We start from the raw sequence: 16,377 nt of genomic DNA on the forward strand, positions 1-16,377 counted from the left end.
AATAATTTTAAAAATACAAGAAAACAATACAGTATAACAACTCTTTACAAAGCATTTACATTGTATTATGTGTTTACATTGTATTAGGTTTTTAAAGCATACAGGAGGATGTGTGTAGGTTAGGTGCAACTACTATGCCATTTTGCAGAAATTAGAGTATCAGTGGATTTTTTTTGTGTCCATGAAGGTCATGGAACCAATTCCCCCAAGGATACTGAGCAATGATTATACACAAATATTAATACTCAGAAAGCCCAATATAACAAGTAATAACTTTTTCAATGAAATATAGACAGAAAACAATGAGCCTGACACATTGTCTGTGTGTCCTTGTGTATGTACACATGCATATGTATGTGTTAAAAGGGTCTTTTAGAAAAGAAACTTGGTGATGATGGTGGTGGTCCTTTCCCAGTTATCTATAAGAGTTTTAAAACAGCTTAACTTGGCTTAACTATTTTTTCAGTGGCATTCAACATCTCTTCATGAGCATATAATGTAGGTTGCAATATGTTCTAATGAAAATGGGCATATTAGTAACTGATTATGTTTCTCATAACCTTTTGATCGAACTGCTACTACATGCATTCTAGGACCTTCAGCTCTGACAGAGTAGCCCCCCGCCCCCAGATATAATGTCATTGTTATTGCTTATAGGGCACCTTTTCCCCCACAAGGAGCTCAAAAGGTCTATCAAGCATGATCATATCTTTGCTATGTAATCATGAGTTAGGATTGCACAATAATTTTCAGTCAGTGGAAAATTCATGTACAGCATGAATGAATAATTGGTTCTGGTTATAAATTCAAGAAGACTATATAGAAAGTAATGAAATTCAGACTTCTCCTCAGTCTAATTAAACCCTTCATTAAAAGCAGTAGTGCAGTATTTGTCGTATAGCCAGTTGCTGTTATTAAGGTACAATTTTACAATTTATTCTTTCTGTTTTATTAACAAATATTCCTTACTGTATAAACAAGATGTATTCTTAAAAGGTTACTAATGAAGTTATTTCTTTGTACAGTGTCTTTTTTTTTGTATTGTGCATTAAACTAGAGACAATTATAGGAAAGAAAATTTTTTCAATAAGACATCACAATATTAACGTAAACTGTTCACTGTTGAATATCTAAAAGGAAAAAATATTTCCTAAGGAAATCCTCAAAATACGTGACAGCTTAATGCAAATTATATATTTTCAATGTTTATCCTAATAATTTAAATACTGAAAGGAGGAATACCTTAACTGATAAATATTAACAAAGTGGTTTAAAAAATTAGGTCTTCCCAATATTCTTTTACAAAATAATAGATGTTTAATTTGGTCACATATCCTTTTGGAAGATGCCAGAAGCCAGTTTGGCTTTTTGTTGTTCTTGAGGGAAGTTGAGTTGAAATGCTGAAAAGCACATAGCAATCACAGCTGTGACGTTGATTTAAGATATAGTATTAACTAAAGGAAACATTTGATCATAGAAATCATGTTTTATCTGCCATCAGACACTAGGTATTTAATGTTTCCTGGTTTATAACAACAATGAGGTGTTATAATAAGGTGTTCTCATATATGAGGTGTTCTCATAATGAGGTGTTCCACAAGTTTCCTTTATTTATTGATTTATTGATTTATTTGTGTGTGTGTGTGAGACGGCAGTTTCACTCTTGTTGCCTAAGCTGGAGTGCAATGGTGCGATCTCAGCTTACTGCAACCTCCACCTACCAGGTTCAAGCAATTCTGCTGCCTTAGTCTGCCGAGTAGCTGGGATTACAGGCACCCACCACCAAGCCCAGCTAATATTTTGTATTTTTAGTAGAAATGAGGCTTTACCACGTTGGCCAGGCTGATCTCGAACTCTTAACCTCAGGTGATCCACCCACCTTGGCCTCCCAAAGTGCTGGGATTACCAGTGTGAGCCACTGTGCCCGTCCTGAGTTTGCATTTTTGAAGAATATAAAATCCTGGGCCTTGCAGTCTTCAGTAACTGTGCTGTAAAGAGCAATTTATTTCTAAAATTTTATAATGTGCAGTATATTCAAAGAGATTAATTAATAACAAGAGAAGAACATGATTATGTGATAAAATTGACAGGTCTAAATCATAAAATCCAAATGTCCATTAAACATAGGACACAGACTAAGCAAAGTGAAAAAATTCTTTTTTTAAGTTTCATTAAGAGAGAGACATCAGACAGCAATAACTGGGAGAAGTTTTCCTGTCCTCGTGCCATGAATAGCCAGTAATTGGAAAGAGTGAGCACATTTGAAAAACAAGTTAAAAACTGGAATGCGTAAGTCCATGCCAAAAATTTGCAGAATCCTGAGTCAGCAAATCCAAGTTACTGCTCTGGAAATTTATGGGAAAACAACATTCCAGCCAAATTTATGTGGCTTCAGAGGTAATCATACATTTAAATGGATAAAATCTCTGAATCTGATAGAAAGAAAATCATAGATTGTACAATTTTATCAAAGTGACAGATGTACCAAAATATTGCATAAATTCCATCACTGCTTCAACTGGAATATTTTCCAACTTTGCAATTGGATAAATGCTGTAAAGTGATAGCATAATAGGAAAGACTTAATTTTAATAAATGCAACCAAAATGACAATATTGAGAGCAAATGTCTCTGGATTCCAGCAGTATTCCTCATTATTTGAAATAATACATACATATAAATAGTTAAGGATTTCAAATAACACACACATATAAATAGTTATCTAGTGGCAATTTTATAATAATAAATATTCTCAATCCTTAATTTATCTATTATATCTTTATTCAAGGTCTGGAAACTTAAATATTAGACTTTAAGAACAGGCATAGAATAGGGTTGATAGACTATGTCTTTTCCAAATCTGGCAAGTCAGCTTTTGTAAATAAAGATTTGTTGGAACAAAACTATGTCTATATGTTAACATATCATGTAACATAACAATGGTAGAATTGAGTAGAGCCAGAGACCCTATGGACTGCAGATCCTGAAACATTTGCAATGTGGCCCTTTACAGAGAATGTTTGCTGACTCCTGGCATAGAATATAGTGAACTGTAGAGCATATATTTTTCATAAAAACATTCATATTTAAACAATGGTCAAGCCAGACAAAACAGGCCAGATTCAGATGACTGGCCAGTGCTGGAAAAAGAGATGAAGATCCTGTGTCAGCACTGTCACTAATTTTCTGTGTGATATGGAGCAAGTCACCAATTCTCCTCCAGTGAGAAGGGAGTGTCTCCCTTTGCTGAGGTTACAGTGCATAAGGCCAAATGGCAAAACCGCATCGTCTTTAAGGGGAATGTGACACTAAGCCAGAGAACTATGTCCAAAATAATCATAAATGCAAGGAGAGCCTGAAGTGAATATTGGGAGCGGAGGTGCAGAGCCTAACAGGTCAGAGTTTCAAGCAGACAAATGAGGATGATCCAATCTAATTTAAATACTCACAATAACCTACTTAAATATACCCAGGCCTGTGTTTTCATAAATTAAGTATGTATATGCAATCATAGACTGAGCTACACAAGAACTGTTTCATCTTCTGTGAAATGAAGTTTTGGCAGAAAACTTCTGGCAAAGTGTGCTTCTAGTCTAAGAAATGTCCTGCAGGAAAGAAAAAAAGAAAAAATTCCTTGGTTACATAAACAGGAAATAGTCTAAACTATTTCCATCTGTTAGAAATTCACAACGAACATTTGTATATTTTGTCTGAGAAGTCCTGCCAATAAGAAGCTTAACATTTTTTTCAACAAGCTTTGCCAAAATGTACTGGCCATCTGAAATTTTTTAAAAATCATGCAACACCTATAAATCCTTGGAAAAACTTTAGACAACACTTTCTTAGACAATCTCTAAAGCTTTTTCAAACTCTAAAAGCTTTCACTAAGTATTTTAATGTCTAACACAGAGAGTATTTATCATGTGTCAAGCACTATTTACATGGTTTACTTATATTAACTATTTTAATCATAACAATAACCCTATAACATAGGGATTCTTATTATCATTCTTATAGATGACAAAACTGAGGTTCAAAGATGTTATTTAGCTTGTTCAAAGTCAAACAGCTAGTGAGTGGTGGAACCAGGATTCAGACCCAGGTAGTTTGAGTCCAGGGTCTGTTGTCTTAGCTACTATATATATATATAGTTTTGTTGTTGCACTTCAGATATTCAGAGAACTAAAAACTACCTAAACATCTCACCTAGTATTTCTTTCATTATTTGAATTTTTTAAAAACCTATTATTGGAAATGTCAGGAAGTTAACACAAGATTTGAACATACAGAGATTGGGCACTTTGGCTTTATCTGCCTTTAGCTCCATGCATATTCCATGATAAGTGAACTAATGTATCCTCATTATACTATTCATTAAAATAGGCCTATCAGGATTTCTCATTGACCACTGTTAATTAATTGTAGCTGCCCCCTTGGCAACTATCAATTAATTATAGATGCTTGATAGAAATTGAGTGGTTTCTCTTTGTAAATATTCTAGAATTCCAGCTTCTTACTGGTAAAGAATCATTCATTCATGCCTGTGTAAATGTCTTCATTTAACCATCATTGGTTGATAAGCTATTTATGTTGTGAATAACATTGGCAAGTTACTGCTCTAATGGACTTTAAATCTAGCAGAGGGGGAAAAACAACAAGTAAACAAATAAAAACTAAGATATTTTCAGTGGTCGTTAATAAGAAAATAAAACAGGGTAATATATAAAATGAAGGCAGGAAGGATAGTTTATTTTGGTTGGTGGAAAATGGACTAACATATGAGCTGAGATGAGGAAAAGGGACTGGCTATGAGAAGATTTACAGGAAGAACATACAGGCAGGAGCAACAGCAATAATAAAAGTAACGATTTAGAAATTTTACACATTTCAACCATTTTACACGTATAATGTGACTATAGATTGGTAAATATTTAATACAACCATTTTCATTAGAAATTTTCTCCTTAAGATAACTGAGTTAATATGCAAATGAGCCTAAATAATCAGCAAGATATTTGATTCAGAGGGATGAAGTTCAAATAGTTAGCATTACTGATGGAGAATGTGTGCCAAACTTGTGATCAAGTCCTAATATTTGCTCCCTGACCTCCAGTAGTGATCATATCTTCAAGTTCAGCTATTTGTATAGGGAAATCACACCCATGGACTTCCATGTGGGGAAAGGGAGATAGGCCCCAGACCCACCCATGCTTACTTTCACGAAGAAGGAGTAGAGCCAATGAGGGCATTCCTCAAGTAAGCTAGTTTGAATAGCTAAGGGAAAGCCACGTGGGAACCCACCTAGTAGCATAAGGAGCTAACAAATGGAGGTAAGATGCTTACTTTTCTGACAATCAGTAAAGAGAGGAGACATTTGACAATGTCTGGAGACATTCTGATGGTAACAACTGTAAAGAGTGCTGCTTATATCTAGTGGGTACTTTGTATGCTGCTAAACATCTTAGCGTGCACAAGATAATCCCCCACAACAAACAATTATCCCATACAAAATGTCAGTCGTGCCAAGGTTGAGAAACACTACATCCCAGAAATTTCCTTTTCCGTTCATGAGAATAGGATAATAGACTTTCCTGCAACACACTCTAATGGGAATTTTTAGAGCTTCTTCACTTTGGACCAAAATCTTTTACACCCTTTGAGGATGTATTACATATATAAGATTATGTGCCTAACGCTATCTCGAGCTACAATCTCAAAAAAATCTGTTGATTATATCCCAACTTTAGAATTACTCTTTCAGTATTTTCATTATTTCTCTTTACATTTGCAAGTACATGTGATTTTTATAACAAGTTTCTCTAAAAACCAGCTCAAATGTCACTTCTTAAAATTATCCCTAATTACTGAACTGTTCGTTATTCCTTCTTCTGTGTTCCTATAGCAATCTATACATACTTTTATCGTGGCACTTATCATTCTATGAAGTAATTATTCATTTAAAGGTCATTCCCATTTAGAAAATAAGCCCTTCAGAGTAGAGGCTGTGTAGAATGTGCAAAACATCCTACAATGCACACGATAGTCCCCTATGTCAAAGAATTAACCTGTCCAAAATATCAGTGGTGCTGAGGTTGAGAAACCCTGCGTCTCCGGAATCTTTGTAACTCCAGTACCCACAGGGCGCCTGCCACAAAGAAGCACATTACAGGAATGAATGAATGAATGATTGCTTACAAAGAACACTACTAACATAAAATCACCATGAGTTCTATTTTATTTTTTTGAGAAAATCTTACTTGTTTGTATGCTCATTAAATTAAAACCCTATTACATATGTTCATCTAAAGGAACTTTTTTTGGACAATTCGACAGAATGATTACAGTTTAGCAACTGACACATAAAGAAGAAAAGTAATAGACTGTGTTATGGGCTGTCTAAAATCTTGTGGGTAAGTGAAGACAGTCAAACTTAGAAGAGTGAAATATAGCAAATAATACTGAATGCCATCTCTAAAAACAGAAATAAGAATATAATATTTTTAAAGGTATAAAATAGGGAAACAGCAGAAAGACAACTTCAAAAGTAGAAAATGTAATGACAGAATGAAACTATAGTGATAATAATTAAAAACTGATGGAAACTAGGGTCATATAAATAAAATGAGATAAAATTAAAATGGAAGAAATGGTATTTTAAATAAAATAAATAAGCTTCAGGAAATGGGTCATAAAACCCTACGGGACAGCTTTTCTTTCCCCCAGAACAAGCAAAAGAAAAGAATTGTTGCCCATTCAAAAGAATGTCAAAGGAATAGTAGAAAGCTATATTATAAATTTTAAAATATAGTTTCTTGGGCATGAAGTTATGAACCAAAGGTTTCAAAAGCAATAGAAAAAGACCTAGAGGTGGAATAGGAATCAATCAAATTTAAACTACACTAACATAAAAGTAAGAAATATATATATATTTTTATACATTGTCTTAAGTGCCACCAGGCCCTCAAAGATAGGAAATGTTTCAGGCTCAAGTATTCAGTTCCATGGTTGTAGTACACAAGCAGCCAAATGTATCTGCTAGATACATTAGCAAATAAATATGACTGTGTTCCAATAAAACTTTATTTACAAAAACAAGAGCGTGAGGAGGGAAGATGGCGGACGAGAAGCTGCCGCCTGGGTGGGAGAAGCGCATGAGCAGCCCCCTCGGCCGAATGTACTACTTCAACCATATCACTAACGCCAGCCAGTGGGAGCCGCCCAGCGGGAACAGCAGCAGTGGCGGCAAAATCTGGCAGTGGGAGCCCACCAGCATCCATTGCTCGCACCTGCTGGCGAAGCCAGTCAAGGCGGCCCTCGACCTGGCGGCAGGAGATCACCCAGACCAAGGAGGCGGCCCTGGAGCTGATCAGCGGCTACATCCAGAAGATGAAGGCAGGAGGGAAGGACTTTGAGTCTCTAGACTCTAGACTCACAATTCAGCGACTGCAGCTCGTCCAAGGTCGGGGGAGACCTGGGTGCCTTCAGCAAAGGTCAGATGAAGCCATTTGAAGACGCCTGGTTTGCGCGGTGGACGGGGGAGATGAGCGGGAGTGTTCACGGATTCTGGCATCCACGTCATTGTCCACACGGAGTGAGGGTTGGGGCCCCAGGCCTGGCCTCGGAGTGGGGCAGGGCGGCTGGGCCCACCTGCTCCCCCGCTGTCTGCTGGCCCGTGGCCGAACCCTCCACTCCCTGCCACCATCACACAGTATTTATTGTTCCCAAAATGGCTGGGAGGGGGACCTTCCAGATTGGGGTCCCTGGGGTTCCCCACTCCCTGTCCATCCCCAGTTGGGGCTGCGACCACCAGACTCTCCCTTAAGGAGCTGACTTCAGCATGGGTAGGAGGCTCGCAGACCTAGGGCAGTGTGGTGGGAGGGGTGTTCCAAAGAGAAGATGTGGTCAGCAGAGCCGCCCCATGTCCCAGAAGGTCCTGGAGGCAGATGCAAGGGCCCAGAGTTGTTTCTAGTTAAGCCACGCTTCTCTGTTCAGTAGCAAAAGCAAACACTTGTTGGCCCAGCTGTGGGCCCTCTGAGCCACTGTGCAGCACCCTTTCATCCCCAATTAAATCCGGAACCACTAAAAAAAACCACCAAGAGTGCCAGATAGATTTGGGCCTGCTCTGTTTTGGAAAGTAAACATTGGCAAATTTTAGTAGATCTAAATTGAATAATCAGTGTGTTTAGGAGTCTGGAAACACTATTATACAAGGGATTTAAGAGATCATTAATATTTAACCTATAAAAAGATAAGTCCTATTACTAATAAAATATTCCTTAAGACACTGAAGCATAAGATATCACTCATTTCTTCTTTTAATAAAATTAGTTTTGTCTTGGGCCTCAACCACTGGACTGGCAAAAAATCTACTCTCAGCTTTACATCATACCTCCTTGGACATCAGTGAGAACTACAGAATTCAGAGAATCCCGGAAATTGCCAAAGGACCTCTGGTCTTTAGCTTACTATGGTTCTCACTAGAATACATGTTGCCTAGAACTATACAGTCAAGTCAAAAGCAGGTGACCTACTCTTCCTATGAGCATTTCTTATTCACTTGCCACACTTAGCTACTTGGTCCTTCCCCTGGGCCTGCAATACTTTGGTGCTTATTGTTTGTTTGCCACTCCGTATTTCCAGGCTCAGAAGATGATCTAATTCTCTCCTCCTGGGCCCCAACTATTACCCAACCCCCTTTCCCTAGAAGCACCTATTCAGTGGTATAGATTTAGTGAGAGGTGTAGCAGATGTTCTTATAACATTGGCCAAGGTTTCACAACTATCTTTGGACTGCTGGTGGTCCCACACAGGACGTTCTGGGCATCTCGAAACATATTTTAAGATCTGGGGGGAGAAAGGAGACTGATAGATTTGAAAAAACTAACAATTCAAGAAAGTGTGGTAAACTCCAAGTAAATGATGCAAAAGGAAGAAAATGGAATGTGGATTAAAAAGGAGCGTTCGTTTTCAGGTAGAGTAGATAAGATTTTATTCCTCGAGTCTTTATTTCCAGTGAAGACTTTTTGCCTGAGCTCCAGACACATACATACACACATACACACTTTTTCCTGATATAAGTGTCTTGCATTCACCTCAAAGCCAATACAGTATTTAAAATACAATCCATTACATTCAACCTATCTCCACCTTAGATTTATTCCATTCTAATATTCTCTCACTCCGATTCAACTGAGAGCCTATCTTTAATTTTTTCCTCTCCTTTACATCTGACATCCAGTCAGTCATCATCATTAATCAAGTCATGTCTTTTTCCAAAGCATCTCTCCTATCTGCCACCACATTATTCATATTGCCATTGCCTTATTTCTGACCCCAATTATATCCCACATGAATTTCAAGACAGTCTGTTATCTGGCCTTATGGCTAGCATATCCTCTCCACATTCCCCATGTCATTCCAAGCTGCTGATGTGAGCTTTCTAAAATAAAAACCTGGTATATTTTTCCTACCTGAACCTTAAAGCCTTCCATTGCCTTCAAGCTAAAACTCAAATTCCTTGGCTTGACACAGGAGATAACCTCATGATCTAGTGCTTACCTACATATTATTTCTTACTTCCTATCATTTTTCTTATTTCTTATCAATTTTTACATTCTTTCTTTATTTATTTTTTTATTTTTTTTGAGACGAAGTCTTGCACTTGTCCCCCAGGCTGGAGTGCGATGGTGCTATCATGACTCACTGCAACCTCCCAGGTTCGCCTCCCAGGTTCAAGCAATTCTCCTGCCTCAGACTCCCGAGTACCTGGGATTACAGGCACCTGCCACCAGGCCTGGCTAATTTTTGTATTTTTAGTAGAGACAGGGTTTCATCATGTTGGCCAGGCTGCTCTCGAACTGCTGACCCCAGGTGATCCGCCTGCCTCAGCTTTCCAGAGTGCTGGGATTACAGGTGTGAGTCAACACACCCGGCACATTATTTCTTACTATTCCTACTAAACTGCAATTCCTTGAATGGACCATGATCTCTTCCATCCCACCTCTTGGATGTTTTCTCCTGAAATGACCATCTCCCCTGACTCTGTAACCTCATCAGCTCCTCCAAAGTAAAGCTTCAGTAAAGCCTTCCATTTTCTATTCCTACCTCCCTACTGAAAAAGTACCTCTCCTTTTTGTTCTTTAGCAACCTACATGTATGATTTTTATGGCAAATACCATATTAGTAGAAATTATTCATTCCATTTATAATTTATCTTGATTATGAATTACTTAATATTGGGGACAACACCTTTCATCTTTAAAACCCTGAAACTTGAAAGAAAATAGAAAATCAACGTATTTTTATTATTGAATAAATGATTTTGAGTGATAAATGGGTAAAAGCATGTTGAATAGAAGAAAGAACATTAGCAAAAGATTAAAACTTCTAAAACTAATCACCTCAAAATTACCACTAATCTCCATGTTGTCAAATTAAGTGGTCAGTTCTCAGATCTATCAGCAGCTTTTGTCACAATTGGTCATAGCATCCACCTTGAAATACTATTCTTACTTGGCTTCCAGGACTCTACACTCTTCTTATTTTTTCTCCAATGTCCCTAGTCACTTTTCAGTTTTATTTATTTATCCTTCATATCCATTTAGACCTATTCTCTTTTCATCTACATTTATGCCCTTGATGATCTCATATTCTCAAGACTTCACAATAGTATTTTTTCTTCACCTATTATAGGTAAATGCGCAAACTGGCCCAGTTGGAAAGACTTGACCTAGGCAGTAATGAATTCAGTGAGCTGGTAAGCTGGTATGCTACCATGCTCAAATTATGTCTTTCCTAGACTTTTTTCTTGATGTCTAGGCTTGTTTATGCAACTGCATGATTAACATCTCTAGTTGACTCTAGAGTAGAAATTTCCAACTGAACACCTAAAACTGAACTTCCAGTCTACCCAAAACCCTGCTCCACCTGGTCTTCCTCATCAGTCACTTGCAACTCCATCCTTCTAGTTGTTCAGACCAAAACACACCTTTAGTCACATTCAAGTCTCATTCCCCACAGCTGACTCATCAAGACATTTAGTCCTCATCTTAACTATATCCAGAACCCAACCACATCTCAACACTTTCGCCATTGCTTTATTTATGGCCACCACTGTGGCCATAAATTTCTTATAATAAGAAATAAGAAAAAAAATGGATTTGGTCCAAGCCACCATCACCTCTTATTTGACTTATTACATTAGCCTCCTATTTGATCTTCCTGCTTCTACTGTTGTTCCCCTCAGTCTGTTTATAAGCCTGCAATCACAGATATTCATTTCAGAAACATCTTTCATAAAAACTTTTCAGTGACCCCCCATCCTACTCAGAATCAAAGCCAAAGTCTCTACATTGTGCTGTAAGATCCCATATTATGCAACTCCCCATTACATCATCTCTTTACTCCTCCCTCTCTCTCTCTTCTTTAGCCATACTGGTCTCCTAGGATGTCTTCAAGCAAGTAAGATGTCCCTGCTTTAGAATCTCCATATTAACATGCTTTTTCTTTTTCTTTCAGCCTTGGCTCCAATTTCATATTCTCATTGAGGCCTTACCTGATCACCCTACTAAAAATTAAATCCTTATATGTATTATCCCTATCTACCTCCTCTGTTTAATTTTTCTCCGTAGCACTTGTAACCTTTTAATACATTATTTTATTTTATTTTATTATTTTGTTTACTCTCATTCTTCCCTGCTGGATGTAAGGTCCTTTGAGGGAGGAATTTTTAGCTGTTTTGTTCTCTGCCATACCCCAGATCAGCACATGATACTCTCTCAATAATAGTTGCTGAGTGAAGAAAGAGTACACACTTTTTATTTTATTTTATTTTATTTTGCATTTCTGAGTATCTCTGATAGTGTCTGGATTGCAGTAATATTTCCTTTAAGGTTCATAAAAGCCCTGTAAAGTAATTTCTACATCCATTTTAAATGTGATAAAACTAAAATTTATAAGATTTCAGTCAATGGTGTCTCAAGAATTCCTGTATAGGCAGGACTTAAGGACAGAATTCTGATTAGTGGGGACATTAAAAAAAAACTTTCAGAAATTTTATATTTTCTCATAGTGTACGTTTACTTGAGAGTGCTTTGAGAAATGCTGACTGCATGTGGAGTGCACTTGGGTTCCCTGAACCTTTGACACCAACTCTTGCCCAAGGTTTCTGTATTAGTCTGTTTTCACACTGTTATAAAGAACTGCTCCAGACTGGATACTTTATAAAGAAAAGAGGTTTAATTGACTCACAGTTCCACATGGCTGGGCAGGCTTCAGGAAACTTAAAATCATGGTGGAAGGGGAAGCAGATACATCTTACATGGCGGCAGGCGAGAGAGAGCATGTGAAGGAGGAACTGTCAAACACTTATAAAAACTTCGGATCTCATGAGAACCCACTCACTTTCAAGAGAACAACATGGGAGAAACCACCCCCATGATCCAATCACCTCCCACCAGGTCCCTTCCTCAATATAGGGATTATGAAGATTATAATTCAAGATGAGACTTGGGTCAGGACACAGACCAAAACCGTGTCAGTTTAACAACTATTAATAGCTATAGCAGCTTTCAAGTCAATATGTTTGGGAGACAATTACTACAATTTGTCTATAACAGAAGTTTGTTTAAGGGAGTAGAAAATAATAAGACTGATGATGAAATGGTGCCATATTATGAGGTTTTAGAGTGGTTTGCTGAGAATTAGTTTCAACCATTGATTCCCAGACCTGTAGTGACTCTTAAAAATATTGAAGTGGGGCCCCACCCTACACCTCCCACTGGTGTAGATATTTAATAAGCTTCTTGGATTTTTGTTAAGCAGGCAGCCCTGCATGCCAACCATATTGGCATTTGTGAACAGGTGCTGTAGATTATGTAAACTACTAAAGCTTTTCAGATGGCAGTTTGCATAGGTTTTGTGTATTTGAGATTTACTTCTTGCTGAAGAGTACCCCCAGTTTTGTGCACTGCACAATCAGGTAAATCTGACAGGAAGGTGGTTGGAATGTCTTTTAGAGCAATGTATCATGCACTGCCTCACAATAGTATTTTCCTCCGTCTGTTGTAGGTCAATGCACAAACTGGCCCAGTTGGAAAGACTTGACCTAGGCAATAATGAATTCGGTGAGCTGGTAAGCAAATGCATTTTCTAAACTTGATAAATACACTCCAGGAGATTATTTCTTTTGCTCTGTCTTTGTAAACCAAGGTATTAACTCGATTGCACATTTGTATTTGCTAAATGTAAAAATAAAAAACTGGAAGTTATTATTAGCTCTCACTTTTTGGAAAAGAAAATGGAATCGAGCCAGAAACAAATTGATAGTTTTGAGCACCAACTATGTGGCAGGTACCATGCTTAGTATGTTACGTATGTTATCTCTTCTAATCCTGATTAGACATGTTGCCATTTTAACCTTATGGAAATGAGCTTAAAATGGTCACCGTCATACATAGCTATTATGTGGCTGAACAGGGATTCAACCCAGACTTGATTAACTGCAAAGACCATACCTTGAAAACCTACTTTGGAGGCTTCTTGGTACCATTGCATGAGAGAAGTAAGTCACCAGTGGCGTCCTGATTCTTACTGTACTTAAAGCGTCTTTCTAGTGAACTACCTTACTGCTGGCAAGACTGGCAGAATTCTGCCTCCTCCTTTTTAGCATCCATTTTATTTAAAATTTGCCTGAAGACCAGAATCTCAAATGCAGATCAGAAAGCATATACTTCTTTACAAGATGACTCAGCTTTCTCTATCCAGAAGTCTTCCACTTGAATATCTTCAAATTTCAAAAAATTCAATTCATCTAAAGTGTATTTTAACTAATTTAAACTTAAAACATTTAAGTAAGAAATCCATTCCCTGTCCCAGGTCTGTTACTAGCTGTGTGACTTTGTGCAAGTTGCATAACCTCTTTTAGCCTTATTTTCCTCATGTATAAAATGGGGATTATAATGTTCTCCCTCACACAGGGCTTGTGTGAGAATTAAATGAGATAATGTAGGTACAGGACCTGGCAAAAGTTATTCTAATAAATGCCAGTGTGCAAGGGTGAAAGGGTTTAACTCACACTGTATTTTGAATGCACAAAGAAAATTAATTTGTTTTACTTCAACCATAGCTAATATGATCATCACCCCAGCCTCCATCAGTTGTTTATTAACGATAAAAACTGAGTTTTGGCCGGGCTCAAGCCTGTAATCCCAGCACTTTGGGAGGCCGAGGCGGGTGGATCACGAGGTCAGGAGATCGAGATCATCCTGGCTAACATGGTGAAACCCCGTTTTTTGTACTAAAAATACAAAAAACTAGCCGGGCGTGGTGGCGGGCGCCTGTAGTCCCAGCTACTCGGAGGCTGAGGCAGGAGAATGGCGTGAACCCGGGAGGTGGAACTTGCAGTGAGCCAAGATCGTGCCACTGCACTCCAGCCTGGGCGACAGAGCGAGACTCCGTCTCAAAAAAAAACAAAAACAAAAACTGAGTTTTATTCTTCTGTGATTACATTTAATCTGATTTAAGAAGTTAGATAGTCCTTTTAGGTTGTTTTCATGTTTCTTACATAAAAGTTCCTGGTCTCTCATGTTCCTCTCTCCATCCCCTGCTTTCCTCCCTAAGACGGAATTTGGGTATGTGCAGAGGAGGCTAAATGTCTTCATGACCTGGGCAGTAAGGACTCTCTGGCCTCAAGCTAGTTTTCAGAAGTAGGCTGGCAGCACATGCTGGTCTCTGGGCTGCTGTCTGCAGCTGATGCTGCCTCCTGTGTTAAATCTTCTGTTCTGAATCTGTAGTCAGGTCTTCGGGCTCAGACAAAACTCTCTAGGAGCATTGGCTATCTTCCTCTTTGGGCATTGCTATACTCAGCTCTCACTGGCTATAAATGAATGAGACTGTGCCCTGTCCTCCCTCCACCACAGGATGAGCAGTCCATCCCCAGTTTGTGTTGTGAAGGGCCCTCACCAGCCATGACCCCAGTAGTGGCCCCATGGCCTGTCTGCTGGCTCTGAGAGTCCACATAACATACAAACTGAGAGACACCAAGTAAAGCCGAACTCCAGAGACTTCTTTGCCTGTCAGATTACACTGTCAATTTACTCTGCTTTGTATGCACCCAGTATTGTCACAAAGCAGTTTGCAGGGTGGCCTCAACATAGATATTAAGGCAAAAGTACCTCGTAAATATATAGCCTAATGTACCTCAGAAATTTTTAAAGGAGATATTTATTAATGTAGGTAGAGAGATTGGTGAGGGTGGTAAATAACAGATAGTGGCAAAACTAGTAGTTTTATATAAGTTGTTAAGGACCTAAGATCTGCTCACACTTTTATTAAGACATGTAGGTCAGTCTAATAATTGAAAAACATGGACAGTGGATTCAGACAAACTGAGGTTTGATTCAACTTCATCACTAGCTAACTGGGTACCTTTGGGTCTATAGCTCACTATCCAACTTCCTTATCAATATAGTGAGGGCACCAATCTCCTCTATCTTAAAGGCTTTGTGAGAGAATTTCATACAAGATAATCTACAACAAACATTCAGCATGTTAAATGAATTTCAATTCTGTCAGGTATATTATTCTGCAAGTGTTTCATATGAATATGTGTGAATCAGTATTTTACTGTAAAGATTTGGGTCAACAATGATGAAAAAGGTGGGTTTATTTTTCAAAACTAGATATACTAAAAGTAAATTTTAAATTATTTCAGTAATGTGTGATTTATGGTATCTAAGAAATCCTATGAGCAGAAAACTTTTATTTTGTGATATGCCAGTATTTCATGCTAGGCACAAAGTAAGTCTCTTTTTCTATTTTGTTTTTCTATTTTTTTCTTACTTTTGCCTTTGTTCTAGGAGGTTTTATTTGATAGTGCTTAGGTATTTGAAGAGTATAACTGTGAAACTTTATGTTTCTGATGTTACTCACTTTTAATCATAGTTTTCTCTTACTAGTCATATGCATGGAACTGGCTGCTGTTGTAACAGTAATAACTTTTAATGAGAAAATAACAGACTTTGCTCTGATAAGTGACCTCTAGAAGCAATGTCATGTGAAGGAGAGGAGATCAAATCCTATTCTGTAGCTAGATATTGACACCATACGAGATTATCATTAGATGATTTATTTTTGCATGACATGGTAAAGAGACAATGTGGAGAGTAGATGACTATAATTTTAAAAATAAAATGTGAAGGCCTAATGAGAACAGAAGTTGGCTTCCTTGAGAAGCAGTGTAAATGTCCCAAATAAGATTCAGAGTAGAAATATCTACTTACGGAAGCATTCATAATATTGAAAAATTCTAAACAAAAGGAATTATTTTATATTTTTAACAGCAATTATCCCCAGAAGATATTAGGCAAAGTTCTGAGA

General features: G+C 37.8%; 1 protein-coding gene and 1 pseudogene across 9 annotated transcripts in view; both read left to right on the forward strand.

Annotated features, from left to right (window-relative positions):
- LRRC7 (leucine rich repeat containing 7) overlaps positions 1–16,377 on the forward strand; it is a 553,086-nt gene that overhangs the window by 341,940 nt on the left and 194,769 nt on the right. For all 9 annotated transcript variants that reach the window (XM_017962453.3, XM_017962449.2, XM_021942826.2 and 6 more), the window contains one exon: positions 13,069–13,132. In XM_017962453.3, the coding sequence (XP_017817942.1) occupies positions 13,069–13,132 (64 nt within the window). The remainder of the gene's footprint in view (positions 1–13,068; positions 13,133–16,377) is intronic.
- On the forward strand, positions 1,881–9,574 carry LOC108587415 (annotated as a pseudogene).

The sequence above is a fragment of the Papio anubis genome, chromosome 1 (assembly GCF_008728515.1).
Source record: "Papio anubis isolate 15944 chromosome 1, Panubis1.0, whole genome shotgun sequence".
Lineage (NCBI taxonomy): Eukaryota > Metazoa > Chordata > Mammalia > Primates > Cercopithecidae > Papio > Papio anubis.